The sequence below is a fragment of the Lissotriton helveticus genome, chromosome 3_1 (genome assembly GCF_964261635.1).
Source record: "Lissotriton helveticus chromosome 3_1, aLisHel1.1, whole genome shotgun sequence".
NCBI classification, from domain to species: Eukaryota; Metazoa; Chordata; class Amphibia; order Caudata; family Salamandridae; genus Lissotriton; species Lissotriton helveticus.
In genome coordinates, this window is record NC_136061.1 from 1547862033 (window position 1) to 1547885133 (window position 23101).

General features: G+C 43.8%; 1 protein-coding gene across 1 annotated transcript in view; it reads left to right on the plus strand.

Annotated features, from left to right (window-relative positions):
* BACE1 (beta-secretase 1) overlaps positions 1-22976 on the plus strand; it is a 117832-nt gene extending 94856 nt beyond the window's left edge. The window contains exon 9 of the mRNA XM_078682280.1: positions 16433-22976. Coding sequence (XP_078538406.1) covers positions 16433-16674 — 242 coding nt within the window. The 3' untranslated portion in view covers positions 16675-22976. The remainder of the gene's footprint in view (positions 1-16432) is intronic.
* Positions 22977-23101: the final 125 nt, after the last annotated feature.

Below are 23101 nucleotides of genomic sequence, written 5' to 3' on the forward strand. Positions count from 1 at the left end.
CCGATGCAACGACTTGGCAGAATTCTTTTTTCACAAGGTCAATGAAATCTACTTATCATTCCCGGACTCTGACTTAGAGCCTTCCACTCAAGGACTCCATCTAGCTGTTGAAGTGGAAGAGCCTCTTCAAAATATTTTAGACCATTTTCCACAGCTAGACCTAGAAACACTCGAGCCTCTGATGCACCAAATAAAATCTGGGTCCCCGTGCGACCCGGCCCCACCTAGCACGCTGGTCTTGGCTGACCAGGTCATTCTTCCGACGCTAATGAGTGATGGAGCACGTTATAAATGTAATAAATAAGCACACATGAAATATTAACATCTAATATTTGCAGTGCGTGAAGTGCTAAATGAAAAGACAAGGTTCGAGGCATGTGGGCTGCTGAATTCATATCTTGTGCATAGATCGCCGCCTAGTGTTGGGTCCGGATGTTTGCACCTTTTTGTCCTGGAAGAGTCTTCGAAGTATCACGAGATAGGTGACTACAGTGCGCATGGGCATCTTCTCCATCGTCAGATTGTTTTTTTCCACCATTGGGTTCGGATGTTATTCCTCTACTCCAACTTCGGAACCGAAACCAAACTACTTTCTAAGGCCAAAAGGACTTCCACCTCGACGGTATTGTTCTCGCTCGTTACTTCTTGACTCGATCAAGCTTTCCATCTCGATCCGGTCGTCGACGCGGGCCGTTGGGCCTTTTCGACGCCACGTGGAACTTCCGTCGATGGAAAAGAGCCCGTTCAAAAGGTGCCCACAATGCCACTCCAAATTCCCACATACTGACAAACATTCAGTATGCAACAAGTGCTTATCTCCAGAGCACAACAAACAAAATTGCCCAGCGTGTACCCAATTCCATTCGTAAAAGACTATCCGAAATCGACGGGCTGCTGGGCAAGAGATGCAGCGGCAGGCACCGGAACCGGAGGACATCTTTGATGACGACCACGACCTCCCGGAAGCGGCGGACTCGGATCTAGAAATCGTCACCGTTGAGGACCAGTCGGACTCCGATGACCAGATCACGCCGGGGCAAAAAGTGAGTACCCAGCCCCCAACCCCTCTTATACCGAAAGAGAAGGCTCTGGTCGAGGCATCGCCTAAAGGCCTTAGCGAGATCAACAAACTCCTTCAGAGACCCCGCCTTCCGGCTCGGCTCCGAAGACCAAGCATATGCCTTCTCATAGCCCAGGAACGAGCAAGACTCTTCCCAAGAAGGTCGTCGAACCGAAGAAGGTTGTCGACCCAAAGGTTGTCGAACCGAAGAAAGGTATCGAGCAAAAGAAGGCCGTCCAACCCAAAAAGGTTATCGAGCCGAAACCTCTCGAACCAAAGAAGGTAGTTGATCCAAAAAGAACACTCGACCCGTAGACGGCCGTCGAGCCTAAAAAGAGTGTCAATCACCAAAAACAAGATCACACTAAAAAGCCTGTCGACCCGAAAAAAGCCGTCGACTCGACCAACAACATCGAGCCGAAAAAGGTCGTCGAGCATAAAAAACACGCCCAAACACCCAAACAAATCGAACCGAAGACTCCGGTCGATCCGAAACAGGTCGTCGAATCAAAGAATGTCGCCGAACCAAAAAAGACAGTAAAACCAACAAAGGACGTCGACGGAAACAAAGTCGTCGAACCGAAACAGGTCACCGACCCAAAAGCGGCAGCGGAGCCGAAAAAAGCTCCACAACAAAAGGCCCTTGAGCCAAAGACTCACAAACAAGTAATTAAGCCAAAAACATCGGCGCCAAGGCCACGGACAGTCGAGGAAGAACTCTTCCATCCTGATCCAGTGAGTGAGGAACAATCTAAACTGCATATAGACCCTGAAACAGGACACGTTACAGTTTACTGCCGGAAAAAGAGACCATTGGACACGGACACTTCCTCCCCTGTTCCTCCAAAGAGAAAAGACTTCGGGACATCTCCCTCAAGGCCTTTTACTCCTCCTCCTTTCTTTCCTAACATGCCTTTTGTGCCTTACTCTCCTACACATTCAGATTATATTGAGGGAGATAACATGGGAGAAGATCCTCAGGATAATTTCGGAGAGCCAGAGGATCCTGACACACAAGATAACACGTGGGATGACCAGAATGATCCATATGACACACAACCCATCCCTGACACCTCCCCATACCCTATAAAGCCGTCGCCTACTGACACGATCATTTTCAACCAACTGCTAGATAGGGCAGCAAAATACCACAATGTAGACATGCACACTGACCCAATAGAAGAAGATTTTCTATTTGACACTTTTCCTACTTTTGAAAAAAGTGTAAAAACACTTCCTATGTTAAAAGGGGTACTAAAACATGCACCAGACTTATATTAAATCCCAGTTGCCTCACTCACTGGTAGTAGCAAACGCTCGAAAAAGAGCCAATTCACAAACAGGAGATGCTTCCCCTCCTGACAAGGAGTCTAAGATTTGGCAAAAGAGTAGCCTCACAGGCCGCAAATTCCTGGAGGATTGCAAACACACAAGCTCTATTAGCACACTACGATAAAGCACATTATGACCAACTTGGAGGTTTACTGCAACACCTGCCAGAACCTTTTAAAGTTCAAGCTAACGACCTCATACAGGAAGGCAAATTTATAACTAATGCTTCCATTAAATGTGCGCTTTACGCAGCTGATACATCAGCCAGGTCCATTAATACTAGCGTATTACTACGCAGGCATGCGTGGCTACGCATCTCTGGTTTTAAGAACGAGGTGCAATCCACCGTCCTCAACCAACCAGTTAACCAAGATTTCCTGTTTGGCCCTGCAGTAGATACCATTCTGGACAAAATGAAAAAAGATACTGAAACTGCTAAGTCAATGGGCGCACTTCAGTTTCAACAACATAGAAGTTCCTTTTGTCGCTCCTCCTACAGGGGCTCAGGAAGAGGAAACACATCACAAACTTCCTCTACATCAAAAGTAACACACAGAGCTCCTTTAATAAAGGCTCCAACAGAGGAGGTTATAGGGGCAATAATAACAAAGGCAGGGGACGTGGGGGCAATAACACCAGAGCCTCCACTGCCAACAAGCAGTGACTTCATCACACTCCCTCCAGTCGGAGGCAGAATAACACAATTCTTACCAGTCTGGAACGCCATCACCACAAACAGGTGGGTGAGACAAATTATCCAGTATGGTTACTGCCTGGAACTCACTTCTACTCCGCCCAACATACCACCCAAACACCGTCCTATGTCCAAAGAACACATCACGCTGCTACAACAAGAGGTCACGTCCATGCTACAAAAGGGAGCCATAGAGCCAGTCCCTCTTCAACACCAAGGAACAGGAGTATACTCTCTATACTTCCTAATTCCCAAAAAGGATGGGTCCCTCAGACCCATACTAGAACTCAGACCATTGAATCAATACATACACTCACAGCATTTCCATATGATCACTCTACAACAGGTACTCCCGTTACTCCAGCAAGACGACTTCCTTGCTACATTAGACCTCAAAGATGCATATTTTCACATACCTATACATCCAGCTCACAGAAAATACCTCAGGTTCACAATAGAAGGTCAACATTATCAATTCAAAGTTCTCCCCTTCGGGGTAACTACGGTCCCAAGTGTGTTCACAAAATGTCTAGCGGTAGTGGCAGCACACCTCAGAAGGCAACACATACATGTGTTTCCATACCTAGACGATGGGCTCATTAAAGCCAACTCCTACGCGCAGTGTGCAAGCCATATGTCTCAGACGCTCCAGCTGCTGCACAGTCTGAGTTTCTCCATAAATTACCCAAAATCACACCTACAGCCCTCCCACATACAGAAATATCTAGGAGCAACAATAAATACCTCAGTAGCAAAGGCATATCCAAATCCAGCCAGGATAGACAACATGCAAACTCTCATCCAGCAGTTTCAGCCACAACACTCTCTGCCAGCTCGAGTGTTCATGCAGCTCATAGGCATGATGGCCTCCTGCATATTCATTGTCCCTCATGCCCGCCTTCAAATGCGTCCATTGCAAGAATGCCTAGCACGGCAGTGGAACCAAGCTCAAGGACAACTAAAAGACCTAGTGTTGGTAGACAGTCGTGCTTACAGCTCTCTGCAGTGGTGGAACCCACAAAACCTTTCCAAGGGGCGACTGTTCCAAGAGCCAGTTCCACAAGTAGTACTAACAGCGGACGCATCACTGACTATATGGGGAGCCCACCTACTTCAATACACAGTCCAAGGGCTCTGGACAATCAAACAGAAAACACTACATATCAACCACTTAGAGTTCCTAGCAGTTTTTCTGGCACTAAAAGCATTCCCGAAATACTTGTACAAACGTGCAACATGACAGCCATGTATTACATCCAAAAACAAGGAGAGACACACTCTCCACAGCTGTCTCACCTAGCACAGAGCATATGGAGATGGGCAATTCCCAAAAACATTTTTCTCCTAGCACAACACCTGCCAGGGAAAGACAATCAAATAGCAGATCTGCTAAGCAGACACAGTCAACAGCTACACAAATGGGAGATTCACCCTCAAGTTCTCCAACCATTCTTCCAAGAATGGGGGCATCCAGAAATAGATCTGTTTGCCACAAAAGAAAGCTCAAAATGCCAGTACTTTGCCGCCAGGTTCCCACATCCGTTGTCACAGGGCAATGCGATATGGATGAACTGGTCAGGCAGATTTGCGTACGCTTTTCCACCAGCCCCACTGATTCCGCTAGTGGCACGCAAACTACGCCAACAGTCACTCACAATGGAATTTGGAAATATATTCCAAAGCATTGAGTAAACACAAGACACACCCCTGTCTCAGATCACAATGGTCTGGCAAAGCCACACAGTAGAAATAAAGCACTGCACAATTTTTGACCTGTTTTAAAATCCTAAACTCATCCAGGCTCAATTTTAATAGAACTGGGGTAATTGCATGTTGCAAATTTTATCCTTGCATATTTAGGACCAACCTCTTGTAGTGGGTTTATGTGCATACCAAAATGTGTATTGGGAGATATTTGTGTATAGTCAATATTTGTGTAGTTTTTGAGCCTATGCTTTTTGTAGTCTGTTTTCACAAGCAAACACTTTTTTAGTATGCGTTTTCTATCAAAATGCAATGGTAATCAATGATCATCACTCACATAATATGCTACTCTTGGCGTTAGCTAACCACACTTGTATTAACAAAGTCTTTCATGCCTAAACAACCAGATATACTACTGTCTTAAAAGCTATTTATTTTTTACTTTCACTAAAATGACAATATCACACTTTCGTGTTGCATGTTAGCAATGTTCTAATTTATCAAAGAAATACGCACTTTACACCAGACTTTGTAGTGCACATTTACAAAAATAATGTATTCTATCTATACATTAAGCACTCCTCTTTTTGTTTATCAAAAAACAACACCTATACACACAAAAACAAACATGAAATAAAACAGATACATTTATTACGTTACTATCTATGATACAAGCTTTATATCCTGTATATTATATCCAGTGAAATCTTGGTTGTAAAATAAGAATATTGTGGAAGCCACGTTCTCGTGTTTCAGCAGTCTATTCCAGCTTCCTCTGGACAAACTATAGATACATAGACCCTTTTTTATATTATAAAGGGGTGAACAATCTTGCAGTTTTTTTCCTATTTAAACAACAAGTAATGGATGAATAGCAGTTGGGTGAAAATGAACTTGGATAAAAGAATGACCCAAGGACCTGGCCCCCTACCTTATGGATATCTTAGTTTAGGTCCTGTTCCATAACTGAAGCCCTCTGTGAAGTGTGTAAGCCACAAACTTAACAGTAAACTCAAAATGGACATTCAAGTGTCCTGTAGTACAACCTATTCTTCCTCTGCTCTCTGAAGACTGTCATGGCTGCATGTGTTGACTTCATGCTTGATTATTGCAATGCTCTATATTTAGGTACTGCAAAAAACAAATTACTAGACTCAGGGTATTCAAAACCATGTTACTAGGATTTCTTTCTCTAACCTTGCATTGTTTGCCTGCCAAGCCACAATTGCAGAAGCTTTGCTGGTTTCCAGTGTGATATCGGATCATTTTAAAAGTCATTTGCCTTGTACCTAACTGTCTTTTTGGCTCTTTTCTGACATTTCTCAAATCAAAGCTGACCAAATACATACCTCAGTACCTCGGCACTAACCCCGGTCTTCATCTAACAATCTCTTCATCATGCCTCGATTCAGGAAAGACACCTATGAGGAGGAAGGCCTTCTCAGTACTTGCCCACAAGCAGTGGAACTGGTTGACATGCAATCTCAAGTCTATCTTTTTTTCAGGAAGAAACTTAAATCATCAAGGCAATAAATTACTTGCAAATTACGAACATTAAACCTAATCATCTTAGTTTTCCTTTTGAAGAACGCTGTCTTTATATCGCTAATTTGTCATTTAATAATAGTTTTCCTTAAGAACTCTGAGGATTTTAACCTGCTTACTTACGCTCTTGTTAGAATTACATTCCAGTGAGATAGGGAAGGAGAGGAGTGGCCTGTCCAGGAATTATATCCATCCATGCAGTGATAACCTCAGAATCAAAATGAGCAATCCAGATATGAGAAAATATTTTACTACATCTTTTAAAGTGTTTGAATATAATCAATGAGATGGTGTGAGTTCCTCAAAAAATGGAGACAATCCGTTACACATCAACTGATGTGGCATGCTTCATCATCTGGTTGCTTTACATCAGTACCATATTTTTAGTGGACCAGATTGGCTCCTAGATATTAGAAGCTCTTGAGGGGAGTTATTCTTGATATGCCTTATAGTAGTGGTATTGGGATCCAAAAGAACATACAATTCCCTATAGGTTACCTGTGATACTTTCATTGAAGGGAATCTATGGGAATATGAAAAACAGTGGAAGTCCGGATGTTGAAGATGCATATTAGTCCTCTGCTGAATCCCTCTGGCCTCATGCGAGGTCCCCCATCATGTATCAGGAATTAATGCCTGTCTGTAATATAGTTAATCTCAGCCCTATTTATTGCAATGGTGAGGGTAGCCCCTTTACATCCATACTCATGCATACACACTCATACACAGTAACATTATACCTGCATCTTAGGCAGAATCTTCGAATTATAGGAACTCATAAAGATATGTATCAATAGACATGAGACGCACACCTGTAGCAAATTAGAACAATAATATCTATCACTGCATTGCAGACCCGTCTGGTATGAAATCATGTCCTCCAAAATATGTATATAGATTAATAGCTATAGATATTCCCCAATACCCCAATAGGGGCACTCCGATGAGATATTCTTTCATATAAATTGAATATTCCTTAGCCATAATGGGTGTAGAGATGGGCCCCATGGGGAAAATGTGGTGGGAGCCCTCTATAGTTACACACTAGAGATTATTAAGGAAGAGTAAGATAAATGAGGCTTGTTGTCACAGTCTTTAGAACTTGGTGTGCATGATTTGTAAATAAAATTATGACAATAGGCTCAGGTCTTCAAGTTCTCCTGCCCATGTACCTACTGGTGCTGTATTCCTCTGAATTGTGCCTTTCTGCTTTGAGTATCATTCTTAAATAGAGGGCACCGCTTGCACTTGCGCCCGAGCCATGATCCCTCAAGAATGCCTCATGTGACATCCAGCGCACTATTTAGTTACTTCCCGTGGAGGTCCTGAGACTCGAAATGCATCTTCAAGGGAACATCCTACTTCAAGTTTCCTCAGCATCCTAGTGGAATTATTTTGTCACTTTTTACATTTTTTCTTTATAATTAATAGCGGTGGAATAGATTTTCACTGCAACCAATAAATACTAAAATGCTCTTATCTTGATTTTCCTCTGTTACGCTCTGCGTTCGAGGTTTCTTCAGCAGGTAGAACAGGAAGCACTTCACGCTTTTTAGGTCGAGCCTGGGTAGCGTAAGCGCTGCTCTGCAAAGCATGCTGTATTTAGGTATGGACTTGAAGCTCCGCCCCTTTTCCGCCCATCTTTTCAATCGGCTCCTGTTAATGTCCTTTGCAAATGGTTGCTTTTGATTTATTATTAGACTTAGTATCGCCTTGTCTGCATTTGTAACCTTTATTATTAGACTTAGTATCGCCTTGTCTGCATTTGTAACCTTCCATGAGGACTGGACTTTTTACTTGTGTTGTTACACGATCTGTTTTATCTACAGGCTGTGAGCACTATTTTCTTTAAGCATTTATCCCTATTGCAGGCACACCGTGTTTTCCTGCAAGGATACATGGTTTGCCTCCGGGCACCGTGCTACGGTTTCAGCACAGCGGCCGCTTTTACAGTTTTATTACACATAGGGCAAACTTGCACCTTTTAATGTACGTTATTTTGTTATTTGGCAGCGTGGCACTCTTTTACTATAGCGTCCGCCTGCCATTATTTTCTTCTGAATTTGCCCCTTTTTATATGTATTGTTTATTTATTTTGTAAGCACAGCACGCTTTTACTATAGCGTCCGCGCATGTTTTTTCTTTTCTTTGGGAAGCAGCAAATGGCAGCCGCACACCTTTTTTTTCAACAACAACAACCCCACCTCCCCTTCCCTCTACAATTGTCGTCCGAATCAACAAGTACCACACTCACCCAATATTTCCACTTAAAAACAAAGACACCCTCACAAAGTAAGAATAATTATTCACTCCTCCTCGCGCCCTCTCACTGTGCAACAATAAACTCTGAGCAGGCAACTACCACACGCACACAAACACATAACCATTTCTTCGCACCATATGCTAGCAGCCGACCCAGCATTATCGAAACTTTGACCTGTTGGCATTGTAACTGACGATAGCTTTTATGTATGTGCTCTTTGTACTTATAGTCGTGGCTTGCAGGTTTTCAAAACACATAATTAAAAGCCATTGACATTTACAATGCCAATAGCTCAAAATCTCGAAAATGCGAGACCTATTGCATCCGTGCCCATCTCAAGGTGACCGAAGGAACTTCTCGGCTGACGGGCAATGACGACTATAAAACCAGACTCACATCTGATTTTCAGTGCATCACAGTTGTTTTCTTGTTGCTTGCTTTGAACCAGTAAGAGCTGTCTTTTTTCCCTGCTCATTCTGAATCTTAACTTCTTGATTTGCCAATCTGCCTGTGCTAAGAGGTTTTTCTTTCTGTAATAAGATTTTTTCCTCTGAGATCAGGGTTTTTTCCAGATTCTAGTACTTTTCAATCTGGATCAGAAGCTATCCTGCAGCAGTGGCAGGCCTTGACTGGGACACTAACGGAATGTTGTGGCACCCAGGTCGGCTCCACATATCCGTGTGCCCTCCTCTATCTCTTAGAGTGGACCTTCAATAGCAGTGGCAGGGGCAGGTTCTGCATCAAGCTGTCAAACCTCCACCTCACCTTCATGCCTGAAAATTGAATCGGGTAATCTGAGCTACTTTGTCCTTCCGTCAAGACATAGTGAGCTCTTTGCCCCTCTACCCATTCCTTTTATTCTGGGCATGATTTACATCTTGTTTCTTGGTGTGCCAGGGAAGAAGTTGATTCCCTCAAGGCAAGTTTATCTGATGTGTTGTGGTTCATGCTTAACTTGGCCCTGCAAATCTTTGCTGTGTGCACTGTTAGCGTGAAGTATTGGCCTTTTTTCCTTTTATTTGTTTGCTATCTCAGCCGTTGTTGTTCAATTCTTCTATCATTGATTTTCTGAGGGGGTTGTCTATTTCCCTCTTCTCCTTTGCCACGGCTAAGTCGGTACCAAACCTGGTGCTTGTGATCTTAATGAGTTCGCACTTCTAGCTCATTCACAATTGTGTTTTCCCAGCTGCTTACCTAGAAAACTGTGTTCTTGGTTGCCATTACTGCCAGCTCAGTGTGTTAGCAAGCTGCATACTTTGTCCTTTAATCCTCCTATTACCTCATTTTTCACAAACAAAACATGTTCTTTATACTAGGGTGTTCTTCTTGCCGAAGATGGTGAACCCGTTTCATGTGGATCTACACATCTACTGATATTCTACCCATTTACTAATCCCAACAATGAGGAGTGACTTCACTGTCTAGATCTTGCTGGGAACTATGAATACCAAATTTTGATGATCAGCATTCCCTGCTGAATCCAAGAAAGGCAAGATGATTTCAAAGTGCACAGTTTCACATTGGATCATAGGATCATATTGTGCTTCAACATCTATTATGCTAAGCATTAGCGTTGTGAGGGTATAAGAGCTTATTTCACAGGGTGGAAACAGCATCTTCAACGTTGTGCAGTGGTGTTCCTCTTCCGGATATCTACTGGGCTGTGACGTGGGCTTTGGTTCACACATTTACCAGACATTGTTGCCTCGATTCTAAAGTTCATAGGGATGGCAGTTTTGCCAAATCTATGTTATAGCACTTGCTGGTTTGACCATCTTCTCAGTCACATAAGCTTTGAAGTAATCTGCAGGTAGAAGTATCCATCAGAAGAACAAGCTACTTACCTTTGACAAAGTTCGTTCTGGTGGATATTCTATCTACCTGCGGATTTTTCACCAATTTCGTTCATCTACCCATTCTGAAGAGTGATAATGCAACTTGTTATAAGTCCAAGTTAGTTTTGGTCTACTGCAATTTCTGTCAGTCTCAGCAGCCTCATCTCGGCTTTAGAGGATGTGAAAAAAAAAGAAAATATGTTTGTGCCCCGGGGTGGTGCCTTTAATGGCTTTGTGATGTCATACCCAAGGTGAAATCTAAAGCCAAGGTGCCACTTATTGATGGAGGAGAGCTATTTCACCCTTCTGATCCAGTCTGGTGCCTGTAAAAGAAATTTGAGAGGTGAGGAATATGTAGGTAGGTAGAGTATCCGCCAGAAAAAACTACTCACGGGGAAGGTTGGAATGTTACCATTTGTATTGCAGAATTGTAAATGGACAGCCATATTAGATTAAACACTAATGTGTTAATATTCCGCGCTACTCTAGGGTCATTGTTATTCAGCATCACTTAGATGAGCGCTCGCAACAATGTCTCTACTCCAGCATAAGTGCAGGACCATATTGATCACTTTATTTAGTCTAGTCTTGAAATAATCAAATAACTCGTCAATTAAAGTAGCTGGTTTTTAAATTAAATGTATACCTGACCCAAGTGTATGCATCATTTTAATAGCACCTCAGTAATAGTAGATGCACTGTTGTCACAATAACCGGTCTTCTGACTCTTGATCATTAATTTACCAATCACAAAAACTCATACTGCTGCTCTAATTATAGGTTATGTTTATTAAGAAATCTCCTTCGGAATCCTTCCAAATGAAATCCTTGTGACAATCATTTCCCCAAAATCTCTCAATTGAGAGACTCCAACTTCCTCCCATTGTTCTCCTTCACCCAATGCATTTTGCCACTCAGATTTTCAACTTTTTTCACTTCAAACGTTATACATACAAAATAGCTTCCTTTGTTTATGCTTCTACTCATATCATCGCCTCTTCTAGAGAATATGTTTTGTAAAATGCGCAAGAGTATATGGTTTTCTGCACGATTCATTTCATCGACCTATTGTAATTGGGAAATGAGAATAGAGAACAGATTGTATAATTAAGATTGCCACATCATATAATGTGATTAAGAGGTTTTCATGCCTATTCTGGAGTACAGACTAAGGGGCCGATTAGGATGGCGGACGGACTTGCGTCCGTCCGCCATCCCAGAGGTGGAGGGACCGTCCGCATGGGCTGCGGCGGTCCCTCCGTGCAAATTAGGATGTGACCGCCACCCTGGCGGTCACATCCTGGATATTTAACATTGCGGCGGGTGCTGCTTTAAGCAGCACCCGCCGCAATGTTAAAAGTGCATGTTTTACAATTACATGCACAAAGCGGCAGGCACCGCGCGGTGCCTGCCGCTTTGTGCATGTAAATACTGGGGGGTACCATAGGTACCCCTCATGTGCACCCCCCACCCGCCTACACCCTAGGGGCCCGCAACGGGCCCCCAAAATCAAAAGTACACATGCTTTTCCACGGCGGAAAAACCACCGCGGAAAAGCATGTTTACTAATGCATCCAAATTTGGCTGGCGGTGTCTGATAGACACTGCCAGCCAAATGAGAGCTTTTCCGCCGCGGTTGTAATCCGACCGCGGCAGAAAAGCAGCGGACAGAAACCAAGACCCACCAGCCATCGTAATGCGGCGGTGGGTCTTTGGTGACTCCGCAGAGGATTTTCCGCCTCCTCCGGGCCGGCGGTGGCTTCCGCCGGCCAGGAGGAGGCGGAAAATCCTCCATCCTAATCGGACCCTTAGTAAGGAGTAAGTGAGTAAGTAGTATGTTTAACAGTGAACCTACAGGAGCACCTCATAATAATTTTGGAATCATTATTTTTCTATGTTGGCCTATGTCGGTAAATCCATGACTCCTAAATAATATATTGTCTGGGGTGAATCTTAGCCCTTTCGCCTATGCACAATAGCTGATGACAGAGTAATAAGCACAAATGCAAAAAATGGCTGCAAATCAACATTTTACAGCATGACATTCTATGGCTGTTGGATATCCAATATAGTTGGTAAATAAGACTCTTAGGAATATTTTTGTTGTTCTAATCCAATCACAGGAAGTATAGATAGAGCCGAGAGAGCTCAGGTGTTTAGATTCATCAAGCGCAGTATATATGGAAAGAGTAGAACAGGCTGCTTTTTTCCTGCTGCTGACCTGAAGATTGTATCATATGAGCTCTTGTGTACATTTTGGTAAAGAGGTTAGCACAAACCAGATACCACATTGCCCTGCATTAATGTTTTAAAAGTAGTAAGAGTTCCTTTATTTAAACGTAATATCTATATAATGGACAAAATAATTTTTGGGGCGATACTCTGATAAAAGGCTCATATTTTAACCACGTCTATCGAAACAGGAAAATTATAATTCATCTACAATTTGTAGTGGTAAGAAGTATGCGGAAATGTAGTACAAAAAGTACAGATGTAGTCAAGATGTAGATTCCAAGAGGGTGCTTTATTAAGTTCCATTTACAATTCAAGTAGATGATAAATAAGATGGTAAGCCTACCTGCTGCTCCGCCTGCATCCATCAACTGGATGTACACATAACCAAGCAACCAAGCATTCCATGACCTCATCTCACATTCCAGCACTCATCCTGGTTGAGCATCAGGGAAGTGAAAGAAAGGAGAGGCGGTAATAAAGTCCCCACAGAAACCCACCTCTCTATATAGGGCACCACAATGGGGTACACTGTGCAGAGAGGTCTAAGAGACTCTTATTGGTTTACAGAGGCAAAAGTAGATAATACTTACACTCTGTTTTATGGTAGTGTGGGCAAGCAGTTAGGCTTATCAGAGGATAGTGCTAAGCATCTGTTGTACACACCAAGGCAATAAATGATGCACACACTTAATGAGTGAAGTCAAGGCCAAATTAGAAAAATAATACTTCTTTTTATATAAATATTAAACCAAGATCTTCGGTTCAAGGTAAATATTTTTCACAATGACTAAAATCACAGTAAATGCAATAGATACAGTTGTGCCCAATTATGCACAATACATTTCCTATGGAAGGAAAAAGGTAATTGGTAGGTGGCCCTCTACAAATGAAAGGGGCCTTCTGTTAAAGCAAAGCAAGGGGGGATTTGCAGGCAAGCACTAGAGCTCTCACGGGAGAGTAGATGCCGCAAGGGCTCTGGGGCCTCGGGAGCACAGTTGGTTTGAAGATGCCCCGACCGGGCAGGCTGGGTGTAGTGAAGATGTGCGGCTGGCCAAAGGTGTGGTCAGAGGCTGGCACTTTGGAGGGACGATTCTGGTGCTGCTGGGCTACTACTCAGGTGGCTCTCCAGAGTCCTGATGTCCCTCGTTCTGTGCTGGCTCTCTGTAGAGTTGGAGTCTGCCTGCACTCAGCTTTTTAGTTTTTTTGCAGGAGGTACATAGTCCGGTACCCGGGTATTCGGGCCTCAAGACTTGGTGCAGAGGCCGAACTGACCCTCCAGGTCAGGTGTACCTCTCGCTAGTACTCAGAGACGTCGGTCGGGCTGGGGAGTTGGACAACGCTGGACCGGACTTTGCTGTATTTAGTGCCTGCGGCTGCAGAGAGATTGTACCTCTATCTCAAGGGAGTTCTTTGGTGATTTGCGCAGTGCTGATGACCTTCCGGGGATTGTGGAGGCCACACAGTGGAGGATGGTGATTGTCGAATTCTATGGTGGCAGGCAGGACTTTGCCCTCAAAGTCCACCACGAGGACTACAGTTCTCAGTCCAACAGCATTTCTTTGTTCATCTTTTTTTTGTGTTTGTGGAATCTAAGTTCAGGATCTGGAGATGCCACCTAAATACTAAATTTAGGGGCATTTACAAGGGAGTGACAGGTAGTGGCCAATGGGCGTCCTATCTGGGATGTCTACACCCTCTATTATAACCACCTCCTGTAGGAGGGGGGCGTAGCCCTAGCCCTAGCCCTGATTTTAGAATTCCCACCACCTTCAAGATGGTGAGCACTGAAAAATGTGCTTCACCTTGTCTCTAGCACCTGAGGGCTGGGAGTTGGCAGAGGGGGCACACCTCCTATTCTTTCTAAGTTTTTTCACGCCTATCTTCCCACCAAGCGGGGCAGAGGAAAGGAGGGGGGAGGGACTGCTCCTTCTATCAGGAGAGGCTGGGCTCACATTTCAAAGGCAGCAAGGCCTTTGAAGCTTCCCGCCACAGATGGCTCTTCCTGACTGGGGAAGGTGTGAACACCTCCGCCCAGAACCGGCTTTGTTCTCGACCTCTGAGCATGCTGGTGATCACCCTATGAGGTCAGAAATCTGTCTCATGGTGGCAGGGTCCTCTGTGTGCAATTTGTAAGAAATCTTACACTGGAGTCAGTGCAGGTTTATTAAGACGAGATGTTTGGTACCAAACATCACATAATACTGTGAAGCCATCATGGAGCTGGGGGAACTCGTAATCACAAGTGTTTAGCCCATGTACTCTCTATGGCTTCCCAGTTCATTTACAATATTCAAGAATCGACAAGGATATTGTAGGGGCATATCTGCTCACGCAGATATGTCCTCACAGGAGATATAGGGCACCCTGCCTGGTTGTCTTACCTATATCCCATGCAGTGTGTTTGGGTATGGCACGCAGGGATATATGCCATGTCGACTGTGCAGTTTTGTGTGCACCAAGGCATTTTGTCTGTGATGGCAGTGTGCATGGCCTTGGCAAGGGGACCCTAGGGTGGCCGAATTAGTGCTGCTACCCTTGGGGTCCCTCTTCAGTGCCAATGACCTAGATATTAGGGCCAACATTTACTAGGGACTTACAAGGGGTACTAAAGTTCTGCCAATTGGGAAACAACCAGTACAGTTTAGGGGAAGAGTTCCTAGCACAGGGGACCTGCTTGGCAGGGACCCTGTGCACTTCCAGTCGAAATTACATTATTTCCCAGGCAAAAAGTGGGGGCACTTTCCTACAGTGACTATTTCAATAAAATAGTAAAGATGCACCATTTTAACAAATATGCATTATTTAACCTTGGTATGTCACATGACCGTAAAAAGAGTGAAATCCTGTGGGAGCCTTTGTCAGAAATAAAATCAGTCCCAGTAAGACATTTGCATCCACACTTAGAAACATGATGGGTACCTTACCAGGTCATTTTTGATAATTTTGAGTTTTAAGAATAACATCCATAGTGCAATGTAAACGTTTAGAAAAAATAATATAGGTATATGACCTATCCTTAAAGTCGGGCTAATTACTAACAGGTTCCTGTAGCAAGCATGTTTGGATACTTTTGGTTCTTAAAGACAAAAAACTGCAGGAAACAATAGATAAACAGTAAAGAAAGGGTCATTCCTTCAACAAGAGAAAAGATGATTAGGTTTGACATACATGATTTGCAAGCAATTTATTATTTTTGTCTGTGAAGATTTTTTGCATTCAATTTACCGGATGTATATTTTAGCTAATATTGTAATTACAAGAATTGTTTTAATTCATGTTTGCTTTTGTGTGTATGTGTTTTATGAACAAAAAGAAGGGTAATTAATAAAAAAATTAAAACATTGAATATATGTAAATGTGCACTACAAAGACTGGTGTAAAGCGCTCGTTTGTTTGTTAAATTAGAAATAACATTGCTAATTAATAACATTAACAGTGTGGAACTGTTATTTTACAGAAAGTTTAAACAAAATATTTTTTAAGCCACAGTATACCTAGTGGCTTGATGATTGAATATTTTGATATTTCACTGCAAAGGCTTGTTTTCAGCCATCATCTATTATTTTAGGGAATGCTCTGTCTGTTGATAATGTGGGACTGTAAATCAGAGGCTCTGCATTTTTAATAGAATTCTGTATATTTTCATTACTAGCAATTTGATCTCTCCATTAATTGGCTGAAAGGCTTTGGAACTGCCCACCACCTTAAGAGATAATGTGCAGCAAGGCACACCCTGTATTAATTAGACTTCCTCTTTTCTGCAGCTCACGACGAGTACCGCATGGCGGCAGTGGCTGGCCCCTTCTTCGGCTCGGACATGGACGACTGTGGGTACAACATTCCACAGACAGACGAGTCCACACTAATGACCATCGCCTACATCATGGCAGCCATCTGCGCACTTTTCATGCTGCCTCTATGCTTAATGGTGTTCCAGTGGCGTTGCTGTCGTTGTCTACGCCGTGGTGGTGATGACTTTTCTGATGACATCTCCCTGCTCAAGTGAATATTGCCCCTCCTATCCTGACAGCCAACAGAATGCTGCTCGGAAAGACGGGCTCATGCAGCTGGGGGTGGCATTGGTACTCAGGCTGATGGGGGTCATGAACTGGGGAAGGGATAGATCCTAGGAGAGACCTGACTAGGGAACACCATACTTTGCCAGTGGGGCTCACTGGACTGACGGAAACCCAATTACTGGCATGAAACCATGGGGTAGTAAGAGTCTTTCACCTCACTGCGTGAATGTCTGCTCCCTGTCCTGAATCTATGCAGTGGCTATGTGTGTCAATGGAAGTCTTACTGTAAACACGAGGAGTTTGATGTGTGACTGAGTGTGTTGTGTTGTGTTCCTAAGCATAGGCACATCAGTGAAAAATAACAGTGTGAGTATGAAAGGTTTTATCTGTTGCAGAGTAACAACCTTTGTACTTCTGATAGTCCAAGTATTGGTGGCTTGGATTGGTCATTCCATTAGTGTGAAGGCATGTCTGTGTTGAAATGGTATCCGTGTGAAGGTGGATGTAATATTGAGTTAGTCTGTGAGAATGAATGTAATTTTCTGCAGGAGTCTCTCTGAGTTTGTGGATTACAGTTGTGCCCGACAGGATACCCTGAGTGTGCCTCCTATATGTGGCCGCCAGTCCCCTCAGAGTGCACAAGCTGCACGTGTCCTCCAATTCTCGTGCAGCCATTATAACTTCCCCGCAAAACACAAATACTACGTTCATCTGTTTTTAAGGCAACTTCTGAACCAACAGATTACCCATAAATGCTCCTGTTAAATATTAAAATTGTTCAAAATGACTACCCCTCCAAACAACCCTTCCCCCTAAGATAACCTTCAACAGTTCAGCTTGTGCGCCATCCCATTCAGCCTCTGGTGCTGATGAGTGTGAATATTCTACCCCTTCACGTAGATGATGTAACCGATGGTGGCTGTTCAATAGCTTGACAGTCTTTGATGTGGATGGTGGTGTCATGTCCGCATCTAGTGCTGCAGATGGCAACAGTTCACTGTGATTACAATATCTGTAGCGGGGGATTCAAATTGATTGAATTCACAACAGGTCTCCAACCTCTTGTGTTGCTGATAGAAATCTTTAGATGCCATGATAGCCATTGGTATTGATACTGAAGATTTACTGTCATGTCCGCCTCTGGTGTGTTTGATGCATTTGGTTTCATTTTGCAGTCTTTGGTGTTGATTGGGAAGGTTTGGATGACTTGGTTGACATCATAGGTCATGTGGTCAATGCAGGAAGTTTAACGTTCTGGTTTCTGGTGTGGCTGATGCAGAAAGTTTGGTCTTGTGTCAGTATCCCGTGTGGATGATGGTGAAAGTTATTTGTCATTTTCTCTGTTGTGGTTGATGCAAAGGATTTTGACGTTAGGCTTCTGGTGTGATTGATGCAGAACGTTTTGTACCACGATCTAAGCTAGTGTTGATGTCGATCGTTTGACTTCATGGTCTCTGTTGTGCACGATGCAAACATTTGGAAGTCAGGTCTAGTCTGATTGATCAAAAATTTGATATCACATTGATCTCTGACATGGGTAATGCAGAATATTCAATGTTGTTTCAATTTTTCTTGCGGGTTGTGCATATGATTCCCAACATTGCCACCCTGGTCTCTGTGATGATGACTCTGCATTGAGGCCACTGGTGTGGTGGAAGCAGAAGGTTTGACATCACATTAATCTCTGGTGTTCTTTATCCTGACTGGTCTCTAGGATAGTGGACTTGAGCCATGCTCACGCTAATTTCTTGCAGCATCACATAAGGACACTGGAACATTTTTGGAGAATTCGGAAGTAGAAACGTGATTTGGCTAATTCTGGTGGACCTTGGAGGAAATGCACACTCTCATTCAATCAAACCACGAGTCATTACAAGCGGCAGACAAATCTGGCCCAGACAGTAAACCCAGTGGGAGGCGTGTCCAACTTTACTTTTGGCCATAATTCTTTGCCCACTCAGATCTGGTTCCGAACTGTGTGACAATAACTACATTTTGCCAAAAATTCCAAGAGGTGGAAACTTTCGTGGTGCACCCCTAGAAGCCGCACAGAACCACGCGGTTTTCCTGCATCATCCACCCCCCTATTTTCCTTAGAACCTGGTATGAAGCAGTCTTCTTGCTCCCAAGCCTAATGTTTATGCTGAGAACATAGTTTTTGAAAGGGATCTGTTCTAGCAAGCTGCATGGCACAAAGCACACTATTTAATAATGCAGAGCATTGTTATTTCTGAATGCATTTTGTGGAAGCACCTTTTAAGATGGACGAGGTGCCTCGGTGTGTTTTCAAGCATTCTTTTAAACAATGCTCTTGTATGTGCAGTACTCTGTCCCCAGAGCCCTGTTAAACCGTTAATTTTTGTAATGTCCTTAAAAGAAGTGCCCCGCTTGCAGTTAGTCTCCAGGCCACTGGACTGAGCACCACTCTATAGTTACAAGCCATTTTCACAGGGACGGCGGCCTTTTCTATGAAGTAAGATTGTCTCAGGAAGAATATGGTGTCCATGGATCAAACCTTTCAGAGCAGACTCTTCTGCAACACTCCAAAGAGGACCATCCATTTAGCCAAGAAGCAACACAATCAAATCGGGACATCTGAAACTAGGCTTTTCTGCAGCATCACAGAAGGTGCATCAGAACCATATGTTGACTCAACTGGCTAAGGGCATTGTTGTGAAAAAGCCACTAGAAAGGAATGAGTGTCAATCCCGGAGCCCCCAGACCTTACCGGCTTCATCAGGGTGTATCTGAAGCCATAACTGCCCCCACCTCCAGTTGGCAGGGGTATTGTCCTCTAGACCTCTCGGACTTGAGTCGCCCCGGTCTTTCCCCAGGAAGAAGCCTCAGGTACAGCCTTGGAGAAAACATCTCCCCAAAACCCCTCATTCATCAGCTCCAGGTTACTCCCTTAAGCATGGTACAGAATGTAAAGTAATCTGGCACTTTAGCGAATTTTCTTTACCATTCCTTTGTTATGTTTTATAAGCTTAACTTCATTCACTTTTTATGTTAATGTTCACGGAGTCAGTTGTATATATTGCTGTAGAATGTAACTTCGACATATCTAGACCACTAATGCACCGGGCAGTTTAGGGCAAGAGTTGTCATTTGCAGTTTTTTTTATTTATTATTTAATAGCATCCCCTCCTGCCACTTGGCTAATGTTTTGTACAGTTATCGGTTTGTGTTCTGTGGAAGAAAGTTAATGTGGCAGTGTTCTAGATGGCATGGCCATCAACGCAAAAGTCTCCCTTTTTTATGGTCTGGGTAAATGCTTTTTGGTATTGCGTTTCTAGAAGTTGGCGAGCAATTTTCTGGAGGCTCTGATTACAATACATAAATCATAAATTTTTTTGCTGAATGCTTGGCGTCACCACCTGCAGTTTGGAACTTAACTGACAAAAGAGTCTGTTCGCATTCCCAGTGGTGCAGCCCCAAGAAGGCAGAGGAATCCTACATGGCTTAGGCCGCCTTGGAGAGCGGCAGCCAATCACAAGAGCCGGTGGTGTCTTTATGTAAAGGTGGCAGCCATCATTACCTTACCTCACCGTTAGAGCACCTCCTTCTATTATATTCTATGCAGACATCTAAAGCGCATGCCTACTCGGAGGCATCCCAGCGCTAGATGAAGTCGGAAGGCACCAGAGCAACAGCACTTGCATTTCCAAGTAAGACATTACGGCCATGGCCAGTGCGGTCATCACTCAAGGGGTGAACTCGGCTGCCATGTCCAACAATAGCTACCCATGAAAAATAGTGGTGACGAGACCAGTAATGTCTTCACTGGGAAGTTGAACTGTGGTGGCATGATCAGCATTGCTTTGGCTGGGGATTTTCCCATAGGAGGATATTAAAGTTTGCTCCCCCTCGTTGTGTCTTAACTATGAAGGCTGCCATTCCAAGTGACTTCTTCACTGGAAATGTGGACAGGGTTGGCAGTTCCAGTGGTGTTCTCATTGGGAAGGGAACAATGTGGTCACATCATACATACCCTTCAATGGAAAGGTGTACTGTCTGCTAGGCCCCTTCACTGGGCAAGTGATTCTTCGGCTATGTCATGAGATATTGTGCCTGTGAAGCTAAACATTGCAGCCCTCCCAAGGATTTCCCCATTATGAAGGTACGTTGTTATACCAGGTCTACTGATATCTTCATCGAGAAGATGGTCAGTGATGTCTACCTCGGCTTTGAATAAGCCAAGAAAATGGACAGTGTTCCCCTGCTTTTAGATGTCCAGGAGAGTAATGGCAATGCCTTCATTTGGTGTGCCCACCTGAAAGAGGACCTTGCTATCTACTCTACCGCTGTTGCCTCTTTGAGAACTTTTCTTGCAGTTTCTCCTGATCTTAATTTGGATAAAGTTGCCCACTTGTATGAGGCTACACAAAGCACACAGAAAGGATGGTGCCTTCATCCCCTGTTCTGCGTAGCAGCCAAACCTGTTTGACATATTGCGAAGACATGGTCCAATGACAACAGCACTCTGCTGATGGTGCTAACCATGGAGACGCGTCCAAGGCTGGGCAACATCACCACCTGCCTCCTTAGGTAGATGGCATATTTTTTTCCAGAGCTAAGAATGACTGTTGGTGGAAATTGGTGAATTTTTTGTGTGCATTTCGGCAGAGCAAAAACAGGTCACCTTTCGGAAGTCGCCGCATCTGGCACTGAAGACCACAAAGTGACCTGCATTTTCAGAGATGACAGGAAGGATCTTCTGTAAAACATCATCCCCTGTGTTGATCGGGCTGCTTATTGCATTTTATTCATATTTCACTTGAACAGGCGAGTCTAAAGCTGGTCCCTGAAAGAACCAAATACTAGTATAACAAATTAAGTACGCACTACTCCACCCACAACTGGTTATTTTTAACGTCAGCTAAGCCACTGCCTATTGCGACCCATATTGCCAGTCCTGTGCAGTGGTGAAAAGGCCTTTACAGAACCATGGATTATGTTAATCAGCAGACCCCTTCCAGGTACAACTATCATTGGTAGGATGCAGCCGCGTTAGGGCCAGAGCTGCAGACTTTTGAACTGGGGAACCAGGTTCAAATCTCGGAGTTGGCTCCACGTCCTGTGATTCTGAGCAAATCACTTAATCTCCCTGTACCTACAAAAAATGAATGTGTCCTTGCGTAATGTAACTGGTGCTCTTATAAAGCGCTCGAATACCTTTGTGTCGAGTTTACGCTATATAAAACAGAAAGGGCTTTCTATTTTAGCTCCGTGACTGGGATACTAATGAGGCACAATGAAACACAGGACTCTGTGTACCAACAGCTGCTCTGGGACACCTCGTTCTACACAGTTGGCTGGATGCTGCCATACTATGCACCAGTGCAATAGGACATATGGGAAGGGGACACTACAATTAGTCGATTCTTCCAATTAACTTACTTTCATGAACAGAAGACCAAATCGTCAAAGTCCGTGAATCCAAAAGACATGTCTCTTTTTTACATTTTCAGAATGCAAGACCATTTGAGGGAATTTGAATCTTTTGCCACAAAGAAGTGGTGAGCAATATTGGGAAACTTGAGTTACTATTGTGATCAATGAATGGAACGGGTTAGGGGCCTCATCTACAAGAAAATGAAGCAGTGCAGCGCCGCAAGCCATTTAGCTACACCGTGCTGCATCATTTTCAAAGCACTGGGTTGTGTCGTATTAACAACAATACAACGCATCACAGTGCTTTCCCCTGCGCTGGCATACAATTGGCTGCCATGCCCCAGCACAGGCACCCTTCCGTCATTTTGCAAGGGTGCCTGCACTGCTAGGATGATTGTTCTTGTGCAGAAAGGCATCCCCTTCCTGCACAAAACCAAATCATTAATGTAATGTTCCTCTTCCTATGGGTGCTGCAGAATGCAGCATGCATAGAAAAAGGAAATAACGAGGAGATATAAAAGTATTTCTCCTCATTGCGCAATTCATACGCTTCCCCTGGGGCCTGAGGCGTAGGATTCTGACGCATTTCCAGTTTTACAAAATGTTGTAAATCTGGGAATTCTTCAAGTTCCATGGATGTTGCATGGGAACAGCAACAGCAACACCCACGGAACGCCCCTTTTACAAAGAGTAATGCATGAAAGGGGCCCATATTTACAAGGCCATGTAAAGTCACACAGGGTGACTTTACGTGGCCTTATAAATATGGGCAGGTATACTGCTCCGCCGGTGCGTCAAAAAAGTGACGCGCCGGCAGCGTAATGAGCTTGTAAATAAGCCCCCAAGTCTTTTGAATTGACAAACTATGGCTTTTGTGCCTTTTATTTATTTATTTGTTTAAGAAATGTATGAGCAAGTTATTTGGACGACTCGTCGATACTAATTGCAGTGCATCATCATATAGATCATGACCGTTGCAACTTGTCCTACGATCACAGACCCCGTTTCGTGGGCAATGTC